The sequence below is a fragment of the Syngnathus floridae genome, chromosome 10 (assembly GCF_059516105.1).
Source record: "Syngnathus floridae isolate MCC-2025c chromosome 10, RoL_Sflo_1.0, whole genome shotgun sequence".
Lineage (NCBI taxonomy): Eukaryota > Metazoa > Chordata > Actinopteri > Syngnathiformes > Syngnathidae > Syngnathus > Syngnathus floridae.
Genome location: NC_142422.1, coordinates 3,126,162 through 3,144,620, shown reverse-complemented (window position 1 = coordinate 3,144,620; position 18,459 = coordinate 3,126,162). Strand labels below are relative to the sequence as shown.

Genomic DNA, 18,459 nt, shown 5'->3' with positions numbered 1-18,459 from the left:
AAAGCTTTAAGGTCCATTTGCTTGGTTACATGTTTAAACGTAGCCACACCCCTGAACACGTGACCATGACACGTAGCGGTCCTGCTGTGCTGCTGCATTCAAGTCCTCAAATAAACCTCGTAATTGCGAGAACAGTATAGACAAAAGCGTTTCTTAATACGACTTAAATTTGCAAATTTAGAAGTGAACTACACTTCATTGGATGCTCAGATATTCAAAAGAACAAAACCCTCTGTATTTGGAATCATACACACAACCGGGCTATCAGAAAATGACAATGGAGACAATGTTAACTGCAAACATTGTGTACAGTATATGAAACATTATTCGTCTCGACCATCACGAGTAATTTACGCTGGTCTCTAATATGATTAGGGGTCATATATTTTAGCCAAACACCATGCAGTGGGATGCCAGGCTACATATATCTACGGTGACCAGATTTATTAAAGCAATTTCTTAATGCTTTTATGACCAAAATATGCTGGCCAAAATCACACATCAGACGTGTTGTTTTGCCCTGTGACGTGTTGACGGGGGCGCGCCGGCTTTCTGTGCACGCTTCCACGTGGAGTGTGCAGAGCGAGCGCGTGCACGCGGATGCCAAGCAAGCGATGCGTGAACGCGCCTACACTTGCCGGCGCAGAAGGAGATGCGCATGTGACGACACGTTTTTTTTTTTTTTTAAATCATCTCATACTTACACAATCTGCCACAGACAGAGCGAAGAGCAGGTCCGTTCTCAAATGATCAGCTGGAATTAAGTGCGTGGATCGTGGCGTGTGCTTATAGATCCTCCCACCAGCATCCCTGGATTTATAAAGGCACACGCCGTAGGCGGTCGTGATCACGGAACAGCGTGGAGGAGGAGACCATCCCAAGAGCGGTAAGAACCGCGCTGTCCTTGAATGGGACTTGAACGTCCCTTGCTTAGGCGTTTGACCTCAATGATGAAATGATGCATGGCACTTGACGCACTGCTGGAGGTTGATGATGAAGAAAAAAAACTGTCAGCATGTGATCCAATTAAGCATTAATTATATTTTTAAATAATAGCGCATAGATTTCTTTTATTTTTGCAATTTCTAGAAGTGAACAGTGGAGTTCAACATTATACAAGTGAATCATCTAAGAACATCATGTTCCACTTAAGTGTGAAAAGATTCTTATTTTAGAATATATTGAGGAGGCTCACATTCTATTCCATGCAGAGTGCAGTCCATTAGGGGGTAATTATTGCAATGTTATGATTTGCAACTATAGCATCAAAAATGCCTACGTGTGGTTTTAGAAGACACAAAATGTGCACTTTCGATGATGCACGTTATGGCAGAAGTGTCTCTGAGTGGAAGGACCTATGATGGTTGGATCTGTCATTGTGCCAGAACTACATTCTTATACTACTGCTGCTGTTTTAAAAGGTGGTAAAGGCATAAACAAACCCAGTGAGATTAAAGCCTACTGGGGAGGAGTGATCAGACGGGATTTGCCACCCGATGGGCACACAATGGCACTGTCGTCTAACCACTACACACAATAGTAATGTTTCATAACAGGGCCCAGCCTATATAAATCTGATTAGAACTGGCTTTTGTTTGGAAAGCGCCACTGGGGTTTAAGAGATGGAAGCCTGGCCCCGGGCGCTGTTTGATAGGTTGGGCCAGGGGGTGTGGGCACTCTGGCAGGAAGGGAAATGGTTGGCATTTTATCTTGTGACAGGGTGCTTCCATGTAAGGGGAGGGGTGGGGGGTCCGATCAACGACGACACTATTGCCGTGCAGGGACAATGACAGCTAGCCGGTTTAAACCTGATCACCAAGCACAAACAAGGGTCTGCGTTTTAGTAGAATATCAGACGGACAGTTACGGAAATGTCTAGAACTTTTGTGTTCCTTCTTAGTGCCAGATCTGGCTCCAGCCATGCCTCTTCTGGAAGAAACCACTCACTCACAAGAACCCCCGATAATTGTTCCTGTCATCATCATAGGTAACCCAAATCTCACCTCACGTCATCATTTGAGTAATTAAGCCACTCATTCAATCAAATCTCTTTTTTTCTTCAGGCAATGGACCATCAGGTATCAGTCTGTCTTACCTGTTAAGTGGCAACAAGCCCTACCTAGACCCGACAACGGTCCACCCAAACCCGATACTCTACAGAAAACTGCAGGAGACCAAACACCTTGCCATCACTGAACAGGTAAAAGTGTAGTTAGCAGAATTTAACATACAAGCGAATTACGAACCCAGCTCCTTTTTGTCTCCAGGATCTGGAATATTTGAGCGAAGGTCTTGAGGGACGGTCGAGGAACGCCGTGGCAGTGCTATTTGACACGCTACTGCACCCAAATGCCGACTTTGGCTATGAGTATCCTCCTGTGCTTCAGTGGAGGAGAGAGAAACAGCAACACATACCACATTTGGTTTTAGGGAAAGCCACACCTGGAGGAGCCTGGCATGTAGGTTCCATCATGATTTTCTCATCTGGAAACTTTTGATTTGCCACCTACGTTCCTCCTCAGGCAATGGAAGGCTCCATGCTGACTATCAGTCTTGGGATCTGGATGGAGCTTCCTGGAGTCAACTACAGGGACTTGATCGGTGGAAACCGAAGGTACTGATCATTAGCTGTGTTTTCTGCCACCTTTGCTCATTGCAATTTCTTCTTTCAAGGGATGTGACTAATGACAGGGCCACGCCTGAGGAGATATCATCCTATTACCGCAACTACGTGAAGCTAAAAGGCCTCCAAAAGAATTTTGTCGACAACACTTACGTCACATCAGTCCAAAGACTCTGCCGGGGCCACAAGATGGAGAATCTGGAAAACGGACTCAGTCGTCTCGGAGACCAAACACTGGATGATTGCGGAGATGTGACCTTTGAGGGAAATGGAGTAGAAAGTGTCAGCGATGGAGGTGTGGGGTCTCTTTGGGAAGTAAGGGGATATCAACAAGTGCAGAACAACACTCACGTTCCTTTCTCGTTGTTTGCCGAGAACGTAGTCCTGGCCACCGGCGCATCCGATTCACCGGTTCGATTAAACGTAGAGGGAGAGGACCTCCCATTTGTGTTCCACAGCGTCTCTGACCTGGGCTTGGCTATCAGCTTGCAAAAACTGGACAGAAACTCAGACCCCATACTCATAGTCGGCGCCGGTTTAAGTGCCGCCGACGCGGTTCTGTGCGCTTGTAGCCACAACGTCGGAGTCCTGCATATCTTTCGAAAAACCGTCGATGACTCTGATCTCATTTTCAAACAGTTGCCAAAGACCTTGTACCCGGAGTACCACAAAGTCTACAACATGATGTGCTCACAGACCTACACAAACGTGGATCCCTCAAGCAGGGCTCAAACAACAAGTATGGCTTCTTCAGTCTGCGCCAAGATGTGCTCCAAACCGCAATTGGCCAGTAACGCCGGCGTCGACCTCTTTCCCGACTACACGAGTTTCCCGGGACACTGCGTGGTGTCCTTACAGTCGGATATGAAGTGCTTGCTTCAGGGGGACAATGGCCTGAAGGCTTTTAAGATCTCAATGGCCTTGGTATTGATTGGAACCAATCCCAATTTGTTTTTCTTGAAAGACCAAGGCCAGTATCTGGGTCAAGATCCGACCAAACCCATCTCGTGCAAGCAGAACCCCATCGACATCCACCCGTATACTTTTGAGTGTACCAAGGAACCCGGGTTGTTTGCCATGGGCCCGCTGGTGGGAGACAACTTTGTTCGATTCTTAAAAGGTGGCGCTTTAGGCATCGCCGCCTGCCTTCTTAAAAGACTGAAGAAAAAAGGGAAGCTCATCGGTAATGGAGGGAATAACATCAAGGAAAGCAGATGTTTGGTGTAAAAAGAGAATCATGACAGCGCCGTTTCTTCATCCAGGACATTTTTAGAACCAAAACATCTGTACATCGGTTAATTTCTAAATGGGACAGTTTGAATTTCCAGGAATCTAAGCTACCATGTGCCAAGATTTTTTCAATATGTCCATTCTTTTTGGAACCTCAACAGTTTTTTTTTTGGTCATGTTTTTCAATCCATCCATATTTTCTGCCATGTTAAGCTATCGGGAGGAAAGGATCTCAAGAAGTAGAGGAGGCAAAAAGGTTGTGGTCCCGATTTCTTCTCAGAAATTAACAAGAGACGCTAACATCGCAATGTTCCTGGTAACTGAGCCAAATTTTTTTTTTAGATTAGTTGACTTGGATCATTTGAATTCTTATCGGAACTTTATCTTTAGTCGCCGTGCAAGTGCTTTTTATGCAAATCATTTTACACTGAATGTACTTACACTGTGTTATGTTTCTTTATCTAACATTTTAATGACTCGGCATTAATAGTAGTTATCTAAAAATAAAATACTGCAGTTTGAAATGAATGAAATTGAACAAACAAAACGGCATATATAATCTCAGGGCACTTTTCACAGTACGACTCAGTTGTTCTCATGTGCTACTCTTCGGCTACTTGTGCAAAACAGGCGAACAGTGACTGTGCTCTATTTTGAATTTCCACCTCACTGTCGAGATAAGCTTACAGATTTGCATGCACACGCAGCTAATGGTTTATTTATTATGACGCCTCACTTTAGATTCTTTTTAATATGTGAGCCATGTTTGGGGTTATACATTAAAAAGCTACAATCGTTATATATTTCATTTTTGGTAATCCAGTGGTTTTTTTTTTTACATACTTCTGAATTTCTTTTTGTGGCCACAAAATGAAGTCCAACTAATCAAATCAAATAGAAGCGTAGTAGACAAACCTCAGCCTTAGATTGTGAAAGTGTTCCTAATATTGTGACTGCTGACTGGACATGTTTTGGGTTTTTTTTCCCTCTCTTAGACTTTGTGTGTATTTTGGCAGGATGGTTACTTGCCTGAACAGCTTCAGGTATGTAAGTGCCTAAGAGTTCGGTTGGTAGGAGAACGAAAGTATAACGAACGTTTTGAACTTTTTTTTTTTCCCAAATTGGTGTCACCATTAAGCTGATTTTTTGCTTTTAACTGCACCAAAACTAAAAGCTGCTCTTGTCATTTCAAGTTTTTCAACTTTCTTCAACTGCAGCCTTTGAAATGTTTTGTATGCCATATTTTTTATTATTGACAAATAAAAAAAAATTTTAAAACCCAGAATGTAATTAGAATATTTCTTGAACAATACTTGCCACCGGCGGCGCCATTAGCGGATTAGTGTTAGGAACGGCAACTTTAGTGGCTAACGAACATGCGAACTAAGATGCGACTTATCCTTCCAAACGATCTGACCCTGCTTCTTCATCTTCTCTTGGTTAATTTGATGGGGTTGTACCTAAACACACACAAACAGATGATGTCATCGCTCCCCCTGGATGGACTTTTAACATTCCTCACGGCTCATCCTTCAGCGTGCTGGGGAAGCATTTTGAACAAACAAAAAAACGAGCGGCGGAGTGTTTGAACAGCTTCGAGCAAACAGGCGTCCTATAAATGGCGTCTGGACATTTGCTGGGTTGGAGCTACCCAAACGCACGGGGGCTGTTTTTTTAGTGGCAGAGTTTGTTCCCCCGGCTATGCATGACTGCCTGGCTATGACTCAGTGATCAAATAGCTCAGCCTCAACACACACTCACACGAAATCAATCTTTTTCTGCTTCGTCAAAGAAAACACAGCAGCTGTTACCTTGGAGACCGCTGTGACGGAAGAACCCATAATTCGCCTTAATTATGTTAATTAGGATACATCCATAATTAGAAGCGAGACTGAAGAGAGGGCTGTTCATTCGATAACACCGACAGGTACGACGGGAAAAAAGGGAATTGAGAACAGAAATGGAACATCTCAGAATCGTGAGGCTGACGAGTTAACCGCTAGTCCACCGCGCTGTCCGCTTTAAAATGAAAATCCATCCGTTTGCTTACCTAAAGAGATCATCTCCTTCAGAGTCCTTCAGCCGGCTCTGCTGCTCATCCTGAAACAAACGTACATCAGGATTGCTCGTGGAATGACGAAGCCAGAGCAAAGGAATCGAACCTCCTCCGCGTTTTTCAGCCATTCGTCCAGTTCGGAGTTCTGGCCGCGGTTGTGAACCAGCAGGTCGGGCCCACCGATGATTTGCGGCGAGTCATCCGGGCCGGGCACTCGCATCTGTCCCGTGTGCACATCAGAGTAAAAGAATATTATAAAATAAAATAGTGCTTGACTGTTAAAAATTTGGAATTGTAAGTGCTTGCTGACCTTGCGGAAACGTTTGAAGTTCTTCACAAAGCCGTTGGTGTGCACCTGCTGCTGTGTTTTTTTTGGGGGGAGCACATTGACAGTGAGGGATCTAAACTCGACTAAGGTCAGCTGTTTAGGGAGGTCTTCGTCCACTTGGGCTATCTGCGACAAAAAACACAAACACCTTCGTTTCCAACGCAAGAGCTTCTAATCTCCATGGTGGATTTGGCTGATCGGAATCTTTGGATAAACAGGAAATAAGACAGGAAATGGCTGACGAATAACATCGTTCTATTATGACACACGCAGGAGCTGACAGCCTTATCTCGGAATTTGATCGATCTTTGAGGGCATTTAAACACTGGAATTTGAGGCACTGTCACGCTATCAAAAATTTTTCCTAGCAGAAACAAATTTTCTTTCAAATATGCCATCTTAGTCACTGTCCAAATACTTCTGCAAAACTTACTTGGGTGGTCTCCGGTTTACTGTCGACAGGTGTCGTGAGATGAACGTCAGGCTGTTCTTTGGGCTGGACAACATCTCCTTTGAGTTGGTCAAACTTAAGAGAATAGACAGGAGCAACATTCGATGAATAGTAAGTGGAAGTGGATATTCGACTGAAAGAAAATGAGTGTCACCTCTGTGGCGGATGCTCTGTGACGTGCGGAGTCAGATGAAACTCTGCTACTCATCATCTCAAGCTTCTCCGTCGTCATGGGAACAGTTTCCCGTTCAGTTTGGCGGCGCTGACGTGGGAGCGGCTCGTCTACCGGTTCCGCTGGTGATCTCCGGCTACCGGTGTCAACGTCTTCACGGTCTACTCGTTGCTTCTTACTCAAGGCCTCGACGTTCTTTGACGTCCATCCGGAATTTTGGTTTTGAACTATTGGGGATTGGCTGACAGAAAATGGCTCGTCCGTGCAATCCATTCCCTGAGACATGATAGACTCCAGTTCGTCTAGATCCATTTCTTCTTCCATCTCCTTCCTCTTTCGGCTTGTATGGGACGAAACAGCCGCAGAGGTGTCAAACAGATTATTTTCGGAGTCCATTGGTGCCGCGGGGGCTTTGTCTGAGCGTGAGGGGACATCTTCGGATGCCATGTCTCCGGCCTGACTGATGTCAGATTCTTTTACAGAACGCTTTGGCTCTGACATGCTGGCGGAGAATTCCTCATCTAAAGGCCTTGAAGAAAATGACAAACGAGTAAGAAAAACGTCTTCTTAATTGGCACCATAAAATAAGGCCTTGAAGGTTACCTCTTCTTGTTGAGAGGTTTGAAAAAGTTGGTCATTGTTGCCTGTTTCTTTGGAGAAACTTCCGGAGAGACGTGTTGTTTCTGGGGAGATTTTCGAGGGAATTTTTGAGGTTCAAATGTCTTCATACCACCAGTGGACTTCATCAACGGGAGCTGGAACGTCGCGTTCTTAATATCCTGGCCTGAAATTGCGAGAATATTTAACATTTGTTATTTTTTAGGTTACACTGTTACATTTTGCAATCCCCATATGTCTTTTAGTAATTTATTGCCCTTTATGATGTAATTCCTCTTTATTATTCAATGTGTGTTCATCACAGCTGGACCCACAACTTGAATATACAAGTAACATTGGTTCACAAAAAAAAAAAACATCCTTTACTCCGGAACAATTTGGCGTTGGACCACGTGAGCACGAAGTTACCTGTCACTTGTGATGCGGGTTTCTTCCCCTGTGAATATTTATTCTCCGTAGTGCGGAACGCTGACGAGCTAGGCGAATCGATCCCAATCCATTGAGTGCTCATCTTCCGGGTTGCGGCTTCAGGGCCATTAAGATGAGCGGTCTTGTGAGTCAGCTTTTTCTCCGGCGTCTCTCCCACCGTGGTAATCCCGCTAACCTCGCAGCGCTGTGGACTGATAAATGGAAGTGGAATCAATCAGAGAGCAAAGTATGGACAGTTTGAGTAGATGATTTGTACATTTGCGATGTTTCTGTGTTGACGGCGTATGCCGTGATGTTCTGCGACGCTGCAAGTAAAACCGTCTCGTCCACTGCTACGTTTTGGGAGAGAGATGCGCTCGGGATTCTTGACGTCGGCTTCATCGCTGAATCAAAAAAAAAAGAGCCAGTAAGACATGTCGATATTGTGGATTTAATTCTCCCAAAATGCAACTATTACGTTCTCTCACCTGTGTTTGTTGTGAAACGGGAAGGGTTGCAGTACGTGTCACATGAAGTGTAGATGGCGGCCAATCCGATTTCAGATTCTGCGATGGCTCGACGGCCTTTTCTGTCTCACGGGAAGCGATAGAAGGCTCATGAATTTTCACAGAGGGAAGTCAAGATTAGCTCTTCTCTCATGGGCGACTTCAAAACCTTTGGATGATGTTCTTCACGGAATTGTGCCACCCAGTGGTCGAAGCTGTAAGTGGCGGTTGGGAGTTGCCAGCAGTAAAGTCCACCACGCAGTTCTGTGGGGACGCCAGGATGTCGTGGGGCAACGAGCCCTCCTCCAGGAGTTGGCTGGTGCCGCCTCCCAGTGTCACCGGGGCGCTCAGACGCTTGAACTGCAAACAACAAAGATGTGAGTCACACCATTAATTTGTTTTCACTCCCACAAGCATGCACTCCTTACATCAACAACATGGTTGCCAATGAGTGACTTTTCCGACCCCTCTGGTAAATATTTCTTTCCCAAAAAATAAACTCGTCCCTTGAACTCCAGCTACGAAACTTACAACAAAAGTAGAATAATTTTTATCACTCTTAAGCAAATAAAAAAAAGCAAATGTATGACACAACGTTGAGACATCTAATTTCAAATATCCAACCAAGAAAAGCCAAATGAGTTTTCTCCTTTAAGAACACTGCACGATCGAGTAAGTTTCCAGAGAAATTCTCCAGAGGATCTGAGGACCGATGCTGCCTAGCAGCTGACATTTAGCAGGTAAACATCAAGCTCATAAGATTATGTAGCAGGGGAACAAGCAATTTAGTCTATAAATAGTTGTCATCAAATATCCACTTGTTTGGCGAGTAAATGATCTCTGCTTCTACTCTTCTGTTCCATCTCACCAAAATGTAACTACTGTTTTCTTCTTTGGTGATTAGCCAGCGTTGTCAAATGTAGGGAAAACATGATCGCTGCAAACAAACCTGCTTGCTGGTAAGGAATATGAAGTTTGTTCCCGCAAAAAGCCGCTTGCGCCTGAGATCCGGCTTCAGGTTCACCACCTGATTTTTCAAGCTTGGCTCATCGATGTCAGGGATGAATCTTGAAGACAACACCGAAGTGCACATATGAGAGATCATGTTTGTGATAAAGGACACGAAACTGTGGAGGCACTTTACCTTTCCGCCTTTGGAGGAGGAAGCTTCTGTTGAGCTGCTTGGCTCAGCTCTGAGAAGAACTCTGGCTTCACGATTGGACGGCCGCTCAGCAGAGCAGAAATTGTCTAATGTGGGTAATGTATACAAAACAAAATCCACGTTGTTATTGACAAACATCACATATAAGGTTAAATATTTTCCTTACCTTGATGGTTATTTTAACAGAAGGCATAACCAAGTGGGTGCAGTCCTGTGTCCATGAATTGACTAGCTTTCCTCCAAACAGCTGCAGAATCTCAGAGAGTGCAGCTTTGCCATCATTGTCCAAACAAGAAGAACACACCACTGGCATCTGATGATCCACACTGGGCAAAAGAAAATGTCAAATGGAGCGCTGAGCAATTAACACATTAATATAAAATCAGATCCTCTGCTAATCAAATTTCAAATTTTTATTTTACAGATATGAAGTGGAGAATTGTTTCAAATTTTAAAATATAAAGACAATCCCTAATAACATGTTTCAGTACCTGAATTTGGACTGAAAAACCCCAAATTTAATGCTGTCTCCTGACTTCAGCTCGACTGGAGTGTTCGGTACCAGGGGTTGGCCGTTGACGGAGGTGCCGTACTTGGAGGTGTCCTTCATGGTCAGTGTCTTGGCCAGAAATACATGACAAATCACAACTATGAACTTTTTCACGTCATTGTCTTTCTCACCTGATGGGTAACAATGAAGTGAGCATGAGCTCTGCTGATCGACTGGTCACTCGGCAGCACAATGTCACAGTTCTTCCGGCCCACCACATATTCATTAGCGGGGAGAAGATAATGGGTCTCACCTGTTAGCCAAAAAATGGCAGTGAAAGACTTTAGACAATATTTTCAAATTCTACAACTTCACCGTGCTTCAGAAATGGCCGACGATAACAAAATGACTCTCAAACGGTTATAAAACAAGTTTAAAATTAGTTCTCGGGGTAAAGAATTAAAACGAATACTTTGGCGTCATGTCGATAGTAAGTTTAATGACCGATAGACGTGTACGTACTGGAAATTTCAAGCTAAGCGCATTCACTAAAGTTTGTTCCGTAAACATGTCAGCATTAAGAGAAATTATTACCTCCTGCCTGCTCCACGGGACACAATAGCCACATTTTGGTGGTATAAGCGTTTACTTCGTTCGATAAAATCAAATGACACTAAACAAACATTTTTTAAAAAGCCTCTTATCAGGCACAAACGATGTGTATTGATTGCATTGCGCGCGTGGGACTCCGTGACGTCAAAAGCACGCGACTCTTTCTTCTTCTACAGCGATGAATCCTTTTGCTGGCGTTTCTGAACTGTTTAGCTCGTTAGCGCTGTTGTCGGCAAAAATGGCACACTACAAGTACATGACCACAAAATTATACAATATTGAATTTTGAATTTAATCTGATGACAGCTTCATCGACAGCATTTCATCACATTTAAACACGTAGTACGTAGTTGGAATGGAATATCTCATGTAATACAATAATGCCTTGATATAGAATGTTTAATTCGTTCAATGAGCACACTCAAAACACTCCAAAAAAAACCTTTTTTTTAACGTTTAGCAAAATTCAATTAATAGATGGAAATAATGTAACAAATTGAAATGTTTGTGGGGGGGTAGTAAAATACAGTCATGAAGACAAATGAAGACTTTCACACCTATTTTGGTGATAACAGCAACTGACTATCAATGCTATTAAACAAAAAATAATAATACAATAATAGTTGTAATACTAGTGTATATAAATATTGATAGTCTTTTTTCCGTGAGTTATTGAACTCAAAACATGGGATCATTATCAGACTTCCAGGGGAGGCCTGCAACAGGTTGGAGGCGACCTCGTCCCCACAAGCAGGGCAGCTTGTGATTGGCTCTCATCACCACCACACTGGTGCAAGAGTCAGGTTTGCGGATGATGTCACACCACTCAGGATAGTCCACAGGCTTGGAGCCGCTGTTGTTAGAAAAGTTAAATTAATGCATAGAATCAAGGGAGGAAAAAATATACTTACTAATCACAGCATCCGACTCCAAAAGGCTCCATGCAGACACACTGGTAACATTCAGCGGTGATCCAACGTTCTCCTGTCCCATACACCTGACCTAAGTACTCACAGCTCCCTGGAACATAGTTTTCATTAAATTCCTATCAAAACTATCAATTTGGTTAAAGAGTATCCTCATAATGATCCAAATGACATTACACTAGGTGGTCATGTACATTTGATAAGGATTAAAACGAGCATGTGAAATTAAAAGCAATGGCAACCAGGCAACGCTCTGAAACGTTCTGGTATGCCAAAATCCTCCTGTAACTGACCTTTGGTGTTGAAGAAGCACTCCCCGCTGGTATGAAGCGAACACGAGGGCACGCTGACACCGAGGAGGACCACACACGCCAAGAATGTGCGTACTGTTGCCATCACTGCAAAAGCACAATTTAAAAGACACCTCCACAAAAATAAAAACACATTTTGATTCATTTTACCTCCACTTAAAGCCGCTAAATAAAACAATTGTCGTCTTGCTGCGTCTCCTCGTCAATGCCCCCGGAAGGACGGTGGTCTCACATATTTATACTACCTCTACACTCAATTCTCATTTCTGGTTACGATTTGTCCTCCCCCACAACCTGCTCATTAATGTTCATAACAACACACACACACTGATGTTATCATAACGATGCTGCTTGACAAGAATTGCCCCCTAAGCATTGTGCACTTTTTTATATAAGATTTGGAGTCAGCATGTTCTGCTTGTGTTCTTGTGTATGTATTGTAAAAAAAAAAAAAAAAATCTCCCAGTGTATTGATAATTGCTGCCCTGTGATTGGCATAACCAAAATTGAAATTTAGAGTTGCCTCCTGTTCATTGGACAATAATAAATTCCATTAAAAGGAAGTTCAGGCATGTGTGCTCCTCAAATTGCCTGTTAATCGTCACAGATGACTCACCATGTAAATCATCGATGTGAATCTAATTCAATTTGTCTAATTCAATTTCACATCAGATACCGTACGTAATGAAGCATTATTTAAATGATGCCAGACTGATGAAGATGTTTTATGACTGGGTTAACTTTGCTTTATAAGTGGCATTTAAAATAGCTCATTTTGAAATTGGAATGCCCAATGGAATGAACTACTTTGAAGTTGCAATAATAGTTTAGTAGTGTAAATAAATACTTTTCAACACACTGGTTGCTATTGGTTTTTTTTTAAATTCAATAGAAGTCTCCACACCTTTACCATCCCTTTTTTTTGTTCTAACAGGCCCAACAGGCTGCCAGTCAAAAAGGCTGAAAGGCTTGTTGTTGTAGTAACAAAATTCACATGATTAACAATGTTTTTTTTAGCAGTCGCCCATATGCCACTCGACCTGTCTTTCGAGCTTTGGGAGATTTTGATGATAATAAAAAATGCACGCTCACCTTATACTTCTTATCTGATTGTCTTGCCAAACCTTATTTGCACGTTACATTTACATGCTGGGCCTCCATTTGTCACGCATGGCCTTCCTGATTTTCCAGCCAATGGCCCCATAAGAATGAATTATTATTCCGTTTTTAAAAAATGGACGGTTACATCATCATATGGTAAATAAAAATCCCTTCCATGTAAATTACATTCATTAAAGTATTAAAAATAGCAGCTGGATTCTATAACTCACTTGGAGGACGGGGAGGTTTTTTTTAATGAAGACAATCATCTCGATACTGGACCTTTATTCATCATGTGGATGATTTTCATTATGACCTCAATATGAAGTCGTTTAAATTGAAGTTCTTTTTCTCCCGTGTCCATCACAATTTTTTTTTTGACAAACACAAAATACAGTTTAGCAATTGTATTTCAAAGTCCTATTTAACTATGACAGAGTGGACATCTTAAGCTTAACAACATCCACCAACACACATAATTTGATGAAAATTACATAAATGTAAATATTTATTCTGTAAGTATCAACTGCTTGACAAAAGACGAAATTTTCATCATTGAAAAAAGGAAGTTTCCACCCCATAATGACATAGTGGACATTTATAAAAAAAAAATTCATTATGGTTATAAAAATAGAATACATGATCTTGATATAGCAAATAACTTATGGACAATAAAATTATATAAAAAAATTAACTTCAGGTACACAAAAAGATGACCTGTCGCAGCCCGATAACTTTAGCAAGGCCTTTTGCTTCCAATTTATTTGCACGATGCCAGTGCCAGACTCTGTAGGAATATGTCTGATATTTAGTTGACATGGAAAAGAACAAGAACAACCGAATATCAAACATATCACACAGCGTCCAGCTGATCACAACCGCTGCTGAATACTCCTCCGACCTAAAAAACATAACACAGGACATAAAATGTCAACAAAGAAGACACACTAACACACTTGTGGCCAATGCCGTGAATGCAACCTGAAGAAAAAAACTTGGAAATGAGTGTGAGCATGCAAAGGATTAAATCAGAATCTCTCTATGCCCAACACGTGATACTTACCAAGATTTCTCTCACAAAGTTAAAAAAAAAAAGTCACACTGGATGAGCAATCGCTGTTAAATATGAGTGTATGCGAGGAATACCTCAGTGGGACAGTATTTATACACAGCGGGCTGTGAGTTTGGGGGGGGGGGGGTCACTCATGTCAGCGACATTCGCACATATTCGATGCTGTTTGTAATTAGACTTGTATTGATCCGGGCCTGCAGCCTTTCCTCTCCACATTAGCCTGATCAATAGACATGATGTTCATCCCACTGTGAGCGTTAAGCCCTCTTACACACTACAGATGCACAATCAAATAACTTTCAGTCGTCGCCTACAGGGACGGCGACGACACACATAGGATGAACTTTGGGAACGTGACCGCAATGCGATTGATTGGCCAATAGGAATGCAAAAGTAAATATAAATAAATGTTACATTTCTGTTTGGGACGGTTTAAATTTATTTCACAATCAGATTAAAAAGAAACAATTTGGAAAAAAATTCAGGTTTTTTTCAACTATAACCTTTGTATTGTAATTTGATTTTCAGACATTTTACTTAAAATGTTATCTAAAATGTTGCAAGAGCTATTTAAATTGTTTTATATTACCATTACATTTAAGAGAAATATTGAATTTAAAATTTTGTATTATATTTTTTTATATTATTATTATTTTATATTTTTTATTATATATATATACATATATTTTTTTTAATGAACAATTAGAAGCAAGAGAACGTATCTGTTAAAAGGTAAGACTGAAGCTGAATGGACGCAAATGGATTAAAATACAACTTTTAAAACAAAATACTTTTTGTGATCAGCAGCCTTTGTTTTCCCAAATCAATTCAACTAACCCGGTCGAGCTCCTTTATCACAACTGCCACCGTTTCAGTATCCGCAACTGTGTTGACCTTGTGGGCCTATTGGGGCAGAATGACAACTCTGATTGGCTCATTGTGTGCCTGGGGCAACTTTTTAATAAACTCACCCAAACAGATGTGATGAGTGCACAGAGGGCAAAGTCAAACATGACCAAAAGGTTAAAGAACAAAAAGCTGTGTGAAGTAAAAAACATTACTTTGCCTGGTTTTGTACATTTCAAAAACTCTTTGGTGATCTGTCATATTTTTAAACTTTTTTTTCTCCTTCTTTTGTATGAATATTTGGAAAATATTTATATTATATTTATCTTTTTTTTTGTCAAACAGTTTTTGACCCCATTTTTATAAAATGTTTAAATAACATTAAATCCTTCCTGGTAGGGCTAAATGCAAGAAACGTTTTCTGATTGGTTGGCTTTTTTTTTCTGTCTTTTCATTAACACGCGTCCACTCAAAAAAAGGAGGACATCATGGGTTGTTCCGGACACTTGGAATAAAATTGCTATACTGTATTATTGTTGGACAGTGAATCTTTAGTTCCTGGTCATTTCTTCTTACAATGAATTCGATGCATGCAGTGTTCCTTTTTCCAAGTACTCCGAGACCACAACAGATACAACACAATACTCAGAGGATTCATTATATGCAAAAAAGCAAACACCTGCTACCAGTTACAGCGGCTGTGAAGATACTTTAACCAGCCAGATCATCAACTCAAGTTTGCATTAATCGCCGTATACAGTACACTGCACAGATTTTTCTATCCAATCGAGGCAGACGTTGAGAGACCATTTTATTTATTCAACAAAAATAAATAATATGTTGAAAGTGGAAAGTGATATCCAATCTGGCAAGTCCAGTAGCGGTACAACATTTGAAGAAAAATAATGGAGTTTTAATGTTAGATGTTCCTTCTGTGTCATAGTCAGGCCTATTGCTTCAACCCTTTACTTCTATTTTAGGAGCTTCTGCCTTTGGTGCGTCTGGTTTGGGGATCTCTGCCTTTGGTGGGTCTGGTTTGGGGATCTCTGCCTTTGGTGCGTCTGGTTTGGGGATTTCTGCCTTAGGTGCCTCTGGTTTGGCAGCCTCTGCCTTAGGTGTCTCTACTTTTTCTGTCTGAGTATCACACAATTTGCTGCAAGAGGGAAAAAAAAGTTATCAGACCCTTCTGTAATTTAAAGGTGAAGTCAACGGCCCCAAAAATATTTAGAATAATATGTTGTATGTGCCACCACTAGTCTAAATATGGCATTCTGATTAATATTATGTTTGTGGATTATGAGTTAAGCAGTGAAATTCACCCTTATTTATCCGTCTCAGGGGGCGGCCATTTTGCCACTTGCTGTCGACTGAAAATGACATCACAGTTGCCAGCATGGTCTCGACCAATCACGGCTCAGCTTCAGAAAACTGGTGGGCTGTGATTGGTTGTGACCTGAGAAGTGGCAAAATGGCCGCCCCTTGAGATGATGAATTTTCCCTGTTTAATTCATATTCCACAAATGAAACATTAATCAGCACATTGTGTTTTGACTAGTTGGGCTGCACAGAACATATTGATACAAAAAACATTTTAGGGTTTACTTCCCCTTTAAAGACAGAAGTAATACCATTCAAAATCATCGCAACATGTCAACAATGCATACCTTGCGGAATCGACTCCTTTCTTTAAAAAGGGGCAGACTGCACTCGGTATCTGTAGTTCCTTTTTCAGCGATTCCAGTTTGGCAAGCCACGAGGCTTTCTCTTTACTCGTCTCACCTGCACGTCACAGAAGGAATTTTAAGCCAACAATAAGTGTTGCTGAATGCCTGACATCAGACATTGTATCAGCTTCAAGTTCTGCTTGTGCTTGAAGGTGTTCATATTGGACAATCTGTCACGACAATATTTACCACGCAGATTTTGGAGTTCTTTTTCCAGATCAGCCACCCCATTTTTCAGTGATACCTGCAGCAACAGAAAGAGGAAGTTAGCAACATAATTCACACAATGTAAAACTGTTGCAGTGCAACACACCCATGCACGCGCCACAAAATTTCACACATGCATTATCATTGGGAAGATCAAGAAGAAAAATTGTCAACATGCCAAACTTCTATTCCATGACCAAATTTGTACAGCTAGGCAGGTTTGCTCTAAGTTAAGTACAGCTTAGCACACAATTTCTCAAATCTGTGCATTATGTTGAGATGTTTTTTGAGGTCCAGCTGAAAATGTTTTTTTTTTTTTTTTTTTTTACTCAAGCTCCAATTTAATATCGTTTTTACACGCGGATATTTATTTAAATACCGGATGTGGTTTTGCTCAATAAAGCTTGGTGAACACTTTCCTACACCCGAGGGCAATGGGGCTTGTTTGAAGTAGACCAATTATCATGTCGACTATAATAATTATAATAGTACATAATTGTTGCTTACCACAGCTCCTTGGCACGCTTCCACCTCTTTGTTCTTTTTCACCACTTTCTGTTCACACGACTCCGCGTCGGTCTGTAAATCTTTCTCCTCCTTTCGAGCGCTGTCGATGCGGTTCTCCATGTTGATCTTTTGCGTTTGACACTCTGCCACCACGTCGTTGGTCACCCGGAGTTTCATGCTCTCGAATTTGTTTTGTTTGTCCGCTTTGTCGTGTTCTTGTTTGCGGCTTTTAATGACAACCACCAGGACTACGGTCAACGCAATGGTCAGAGGCAGCAACAGTTGAAACTTCATCCCGTATATTCAGCCTCGGGGGCTTTTCGTCAAGTGTGGTATAAAAAAACCAAAAAAAAAAACCGTTTTGAATTGACGGCATAACACCGCTTAGTTAACTTCCATGAGCGCTTCCCCTCAGGATAAGTCTGGGGTTTCCTTCTGGTTGATCAAATTTTGCAAAAAATCTCCTGACTTAAACTTAAATAAAACGCGACGACGGAGCACTTGATAGTGAATTTCATCAGCGAGCTGATGAGGTCTGCCGTAAACACGCCCAGGTGTGCCGTAAAACACGCCCTTTACCTGGCTGTACAGGTTATATATATATATATATATATGAATTCAAAAAATCAAAACTGACATGAAGTGCATAAGTCCCAAAAATCAGTGCTGACTTCTTTTTTTTTTTCTTTTTTTTTCCAGTATCGCTACCAATGTCAGTATGTCACTACCAATTTAAGGAGTGCCATTAGTGTGTCAAAAGTGTCAGTAGTTGTTTTACCGGATGTGAAAAAATGATTCACTCATGTCAGCTCAGTAAATAACACAACGCAAAAAAAAAAAAAAGAGTGTTGAGAGGGTCGGTTGTTCTTGCAATATTTTTTTTTTCTGTTGTAGGTCTGTGCAGGTGATTCCATTTTGGTGGCAGTGAAGGTTAACTGGACATCATCTGATTGGTGGCATTAGAGGATATCAACAACTTCAAAAGCAGACAAGTGGTGAATTTTGAATTTTTGTTTGCTGTCTGTTCAGAATTTACCAATCATATTTGACCACATGGCTGCACACAGTGAGTAAAAAAAAAAAAAAAAAAAAAGATGTGCGTGTAGGTG

General features: G+C 41.6%; 4 protein-coding genes and 2 long non-coding RNA genes across 9 annotated transcripts; 2 read left to right on the top strand and 4 right to left on the bottom strand.

The window, feature by feature from the left end:
- Positions 1-457: 457 nt before the first annotated feature.
- osgin2 (oxidative stress induced growth inhibitor family member 2) lies at positions 458-4,689 on the top strand. 2 transcript variants are annotated; one of them, XM_088386985.1, is made up of 6 exons: positions 460-886; positions 1,901-1,987; positions 2,064-2,200; positions 2,268-2,459; positions 2,523-2,614; positions 2,674-4,689. In XM_088386985.1, the coding sequence occupies exons 2-6, from the start codon at positions 1,921-1,923 to the stop codon at positions 3,848-3,850; spliced, it is 1,665 nt and encodes a 554-aa protein (XP_088243111.1). In that variant the 5' UTR covers positions 460-886; positions 1,901-1,920; the 3' UTR covers positions 3,851-4,689. The 2 variants fall into 2 exon arrangements, with proteins under 2 accessions (XP_088243112.1, XP_088243111.1); XM_088386986.1 differs by having other exon boundaries at positions 458-1,987.
- A 390-nt stretch (positions 4,690-5,079) lies between these two features.
- On the bottom strand, positions 5,080-10,826 carry nbn (nibrin). Its single transcript, XM_088386984.1, has 17 exons — positions 10,639-10,826; positions 10,236-10,357; positions 10,046-10,173; positions 9,721-9,880; positions 9,537-9,640; positions 9,342-9,459; positions 8,562-8,752; positions 8,375-8,475; positions 8,164-8,290; positions 7,887-8,098; positions 7,464-7,644; positions 6,843-7,389; positions 6,671-6,763; positions 6,220-6,363; positions 6,016-6,129; positions 5,904-5,953; positions 5,080-5,313 (listed from the first exon to the last, which is right to left on the bottom strand). The coding sequence occupies exons 1-17, from the start codon at positions 10,670-10,672 to the stop codon at positions 5,280-5,282; spliced, it is 2,460 nt and encodes an 819-aa protein (XP_088243110.1). The 5' UTR covers positions 10,673-10,826; the 3' UTR covers positions 5,080-5,279.
- Positions 6,869-12,643, top strand: LOC148391841 (uncharacterized). Of its 2 annotated transcripts, XR_015860835.1 has the most exons (4): positions 6,872-8,769; positions 9,049-9,132; positions 9,297-9,645; positions 9,741-12,643. It is a non-coding gene; the product is annotated as an uncharacterized LOC148391841 (long non-coding RNA). The 2 variants fall into 2 exon arrangements; XR_015860834.1 differs by having other exon boundaries at positions 6,869-8,769; positions 9,049-9,645.
- msmp2 (microseminoprotein, prostate associated 2) lies at positions 10,957-12,854 on the bottom strand. 2 transcript variants are annotated; one of them, XM_088386988.1, is made up of 4 exons: positions 12,044-12,849; positions 11,876-11,980; positions 11,568-11,676; positions 10,962-11,509 (listed from the first exon to the last, which is right to left on the bottom strand). In XM_088386988.1, the coding sequence occupies exons 2-4, from the start codon at positions 11,976-11,978 to the stop codon at positions 11,335-11,337; spliced, it is 387 nt and encodes a 128-aa protein (XP_088243114.1). In that variant the 5' UTR covers positions 11,979-11,980; positions 12,044-12,849; the 3' UTR covers positions 10,962-11,334. The 2 variants fall into 2 exon arrangements, with proteins under 2 accessions (XP_088243113.1, XP_088243114.1); XM_088386987.1 differs by having other exon boundaries at positions 10,957-11,509; positions 11,876-12,854.
- A 410-nt stretch (positions 12,855-13,264) lies between these two features.
- On the bottom strand, positions 13,265-14,113 carry LOC148391839 (uncharacterized). Its single transcript, XR_015860941.1, has 2 exons — positions 14,058-14,113; positions 13,265-13,895 (listed from the first exon to the last, which is right to left on the bottom strand). It is a non-coding gene; the product is annotated as an uncharacterized LOC148391839 (long non-coding RNA).
- Positions 14,114-15,710: 1,597 nt separating this feature from the next.
- LOC148391838 (uncharacterized) lies at positions 15,711-17,998 on the bottom strand. Its single transcript, XM_088386033.1, has 4 exons — positions 17,351-17,998; positions 16,826-16,880; positions 16,577-16,691; positions 15,711-16,065 (listed from the first exon to the last, which is right to left on the bottom strand). The coding sequence occupies exons 1-4, from the start codon at positions 17,642-17,644 to the stop codon at positions 15,870-15,872; spliced, it is 660 nt and encodes a 219-aa protein (XP_088242159.1). The 5' UTR covers positions 17,645-17,998; the 3' UTR covers positions 15,711-15,869.
- Positions 17,999-18,459: the final 461 nt, after the last annotated feature.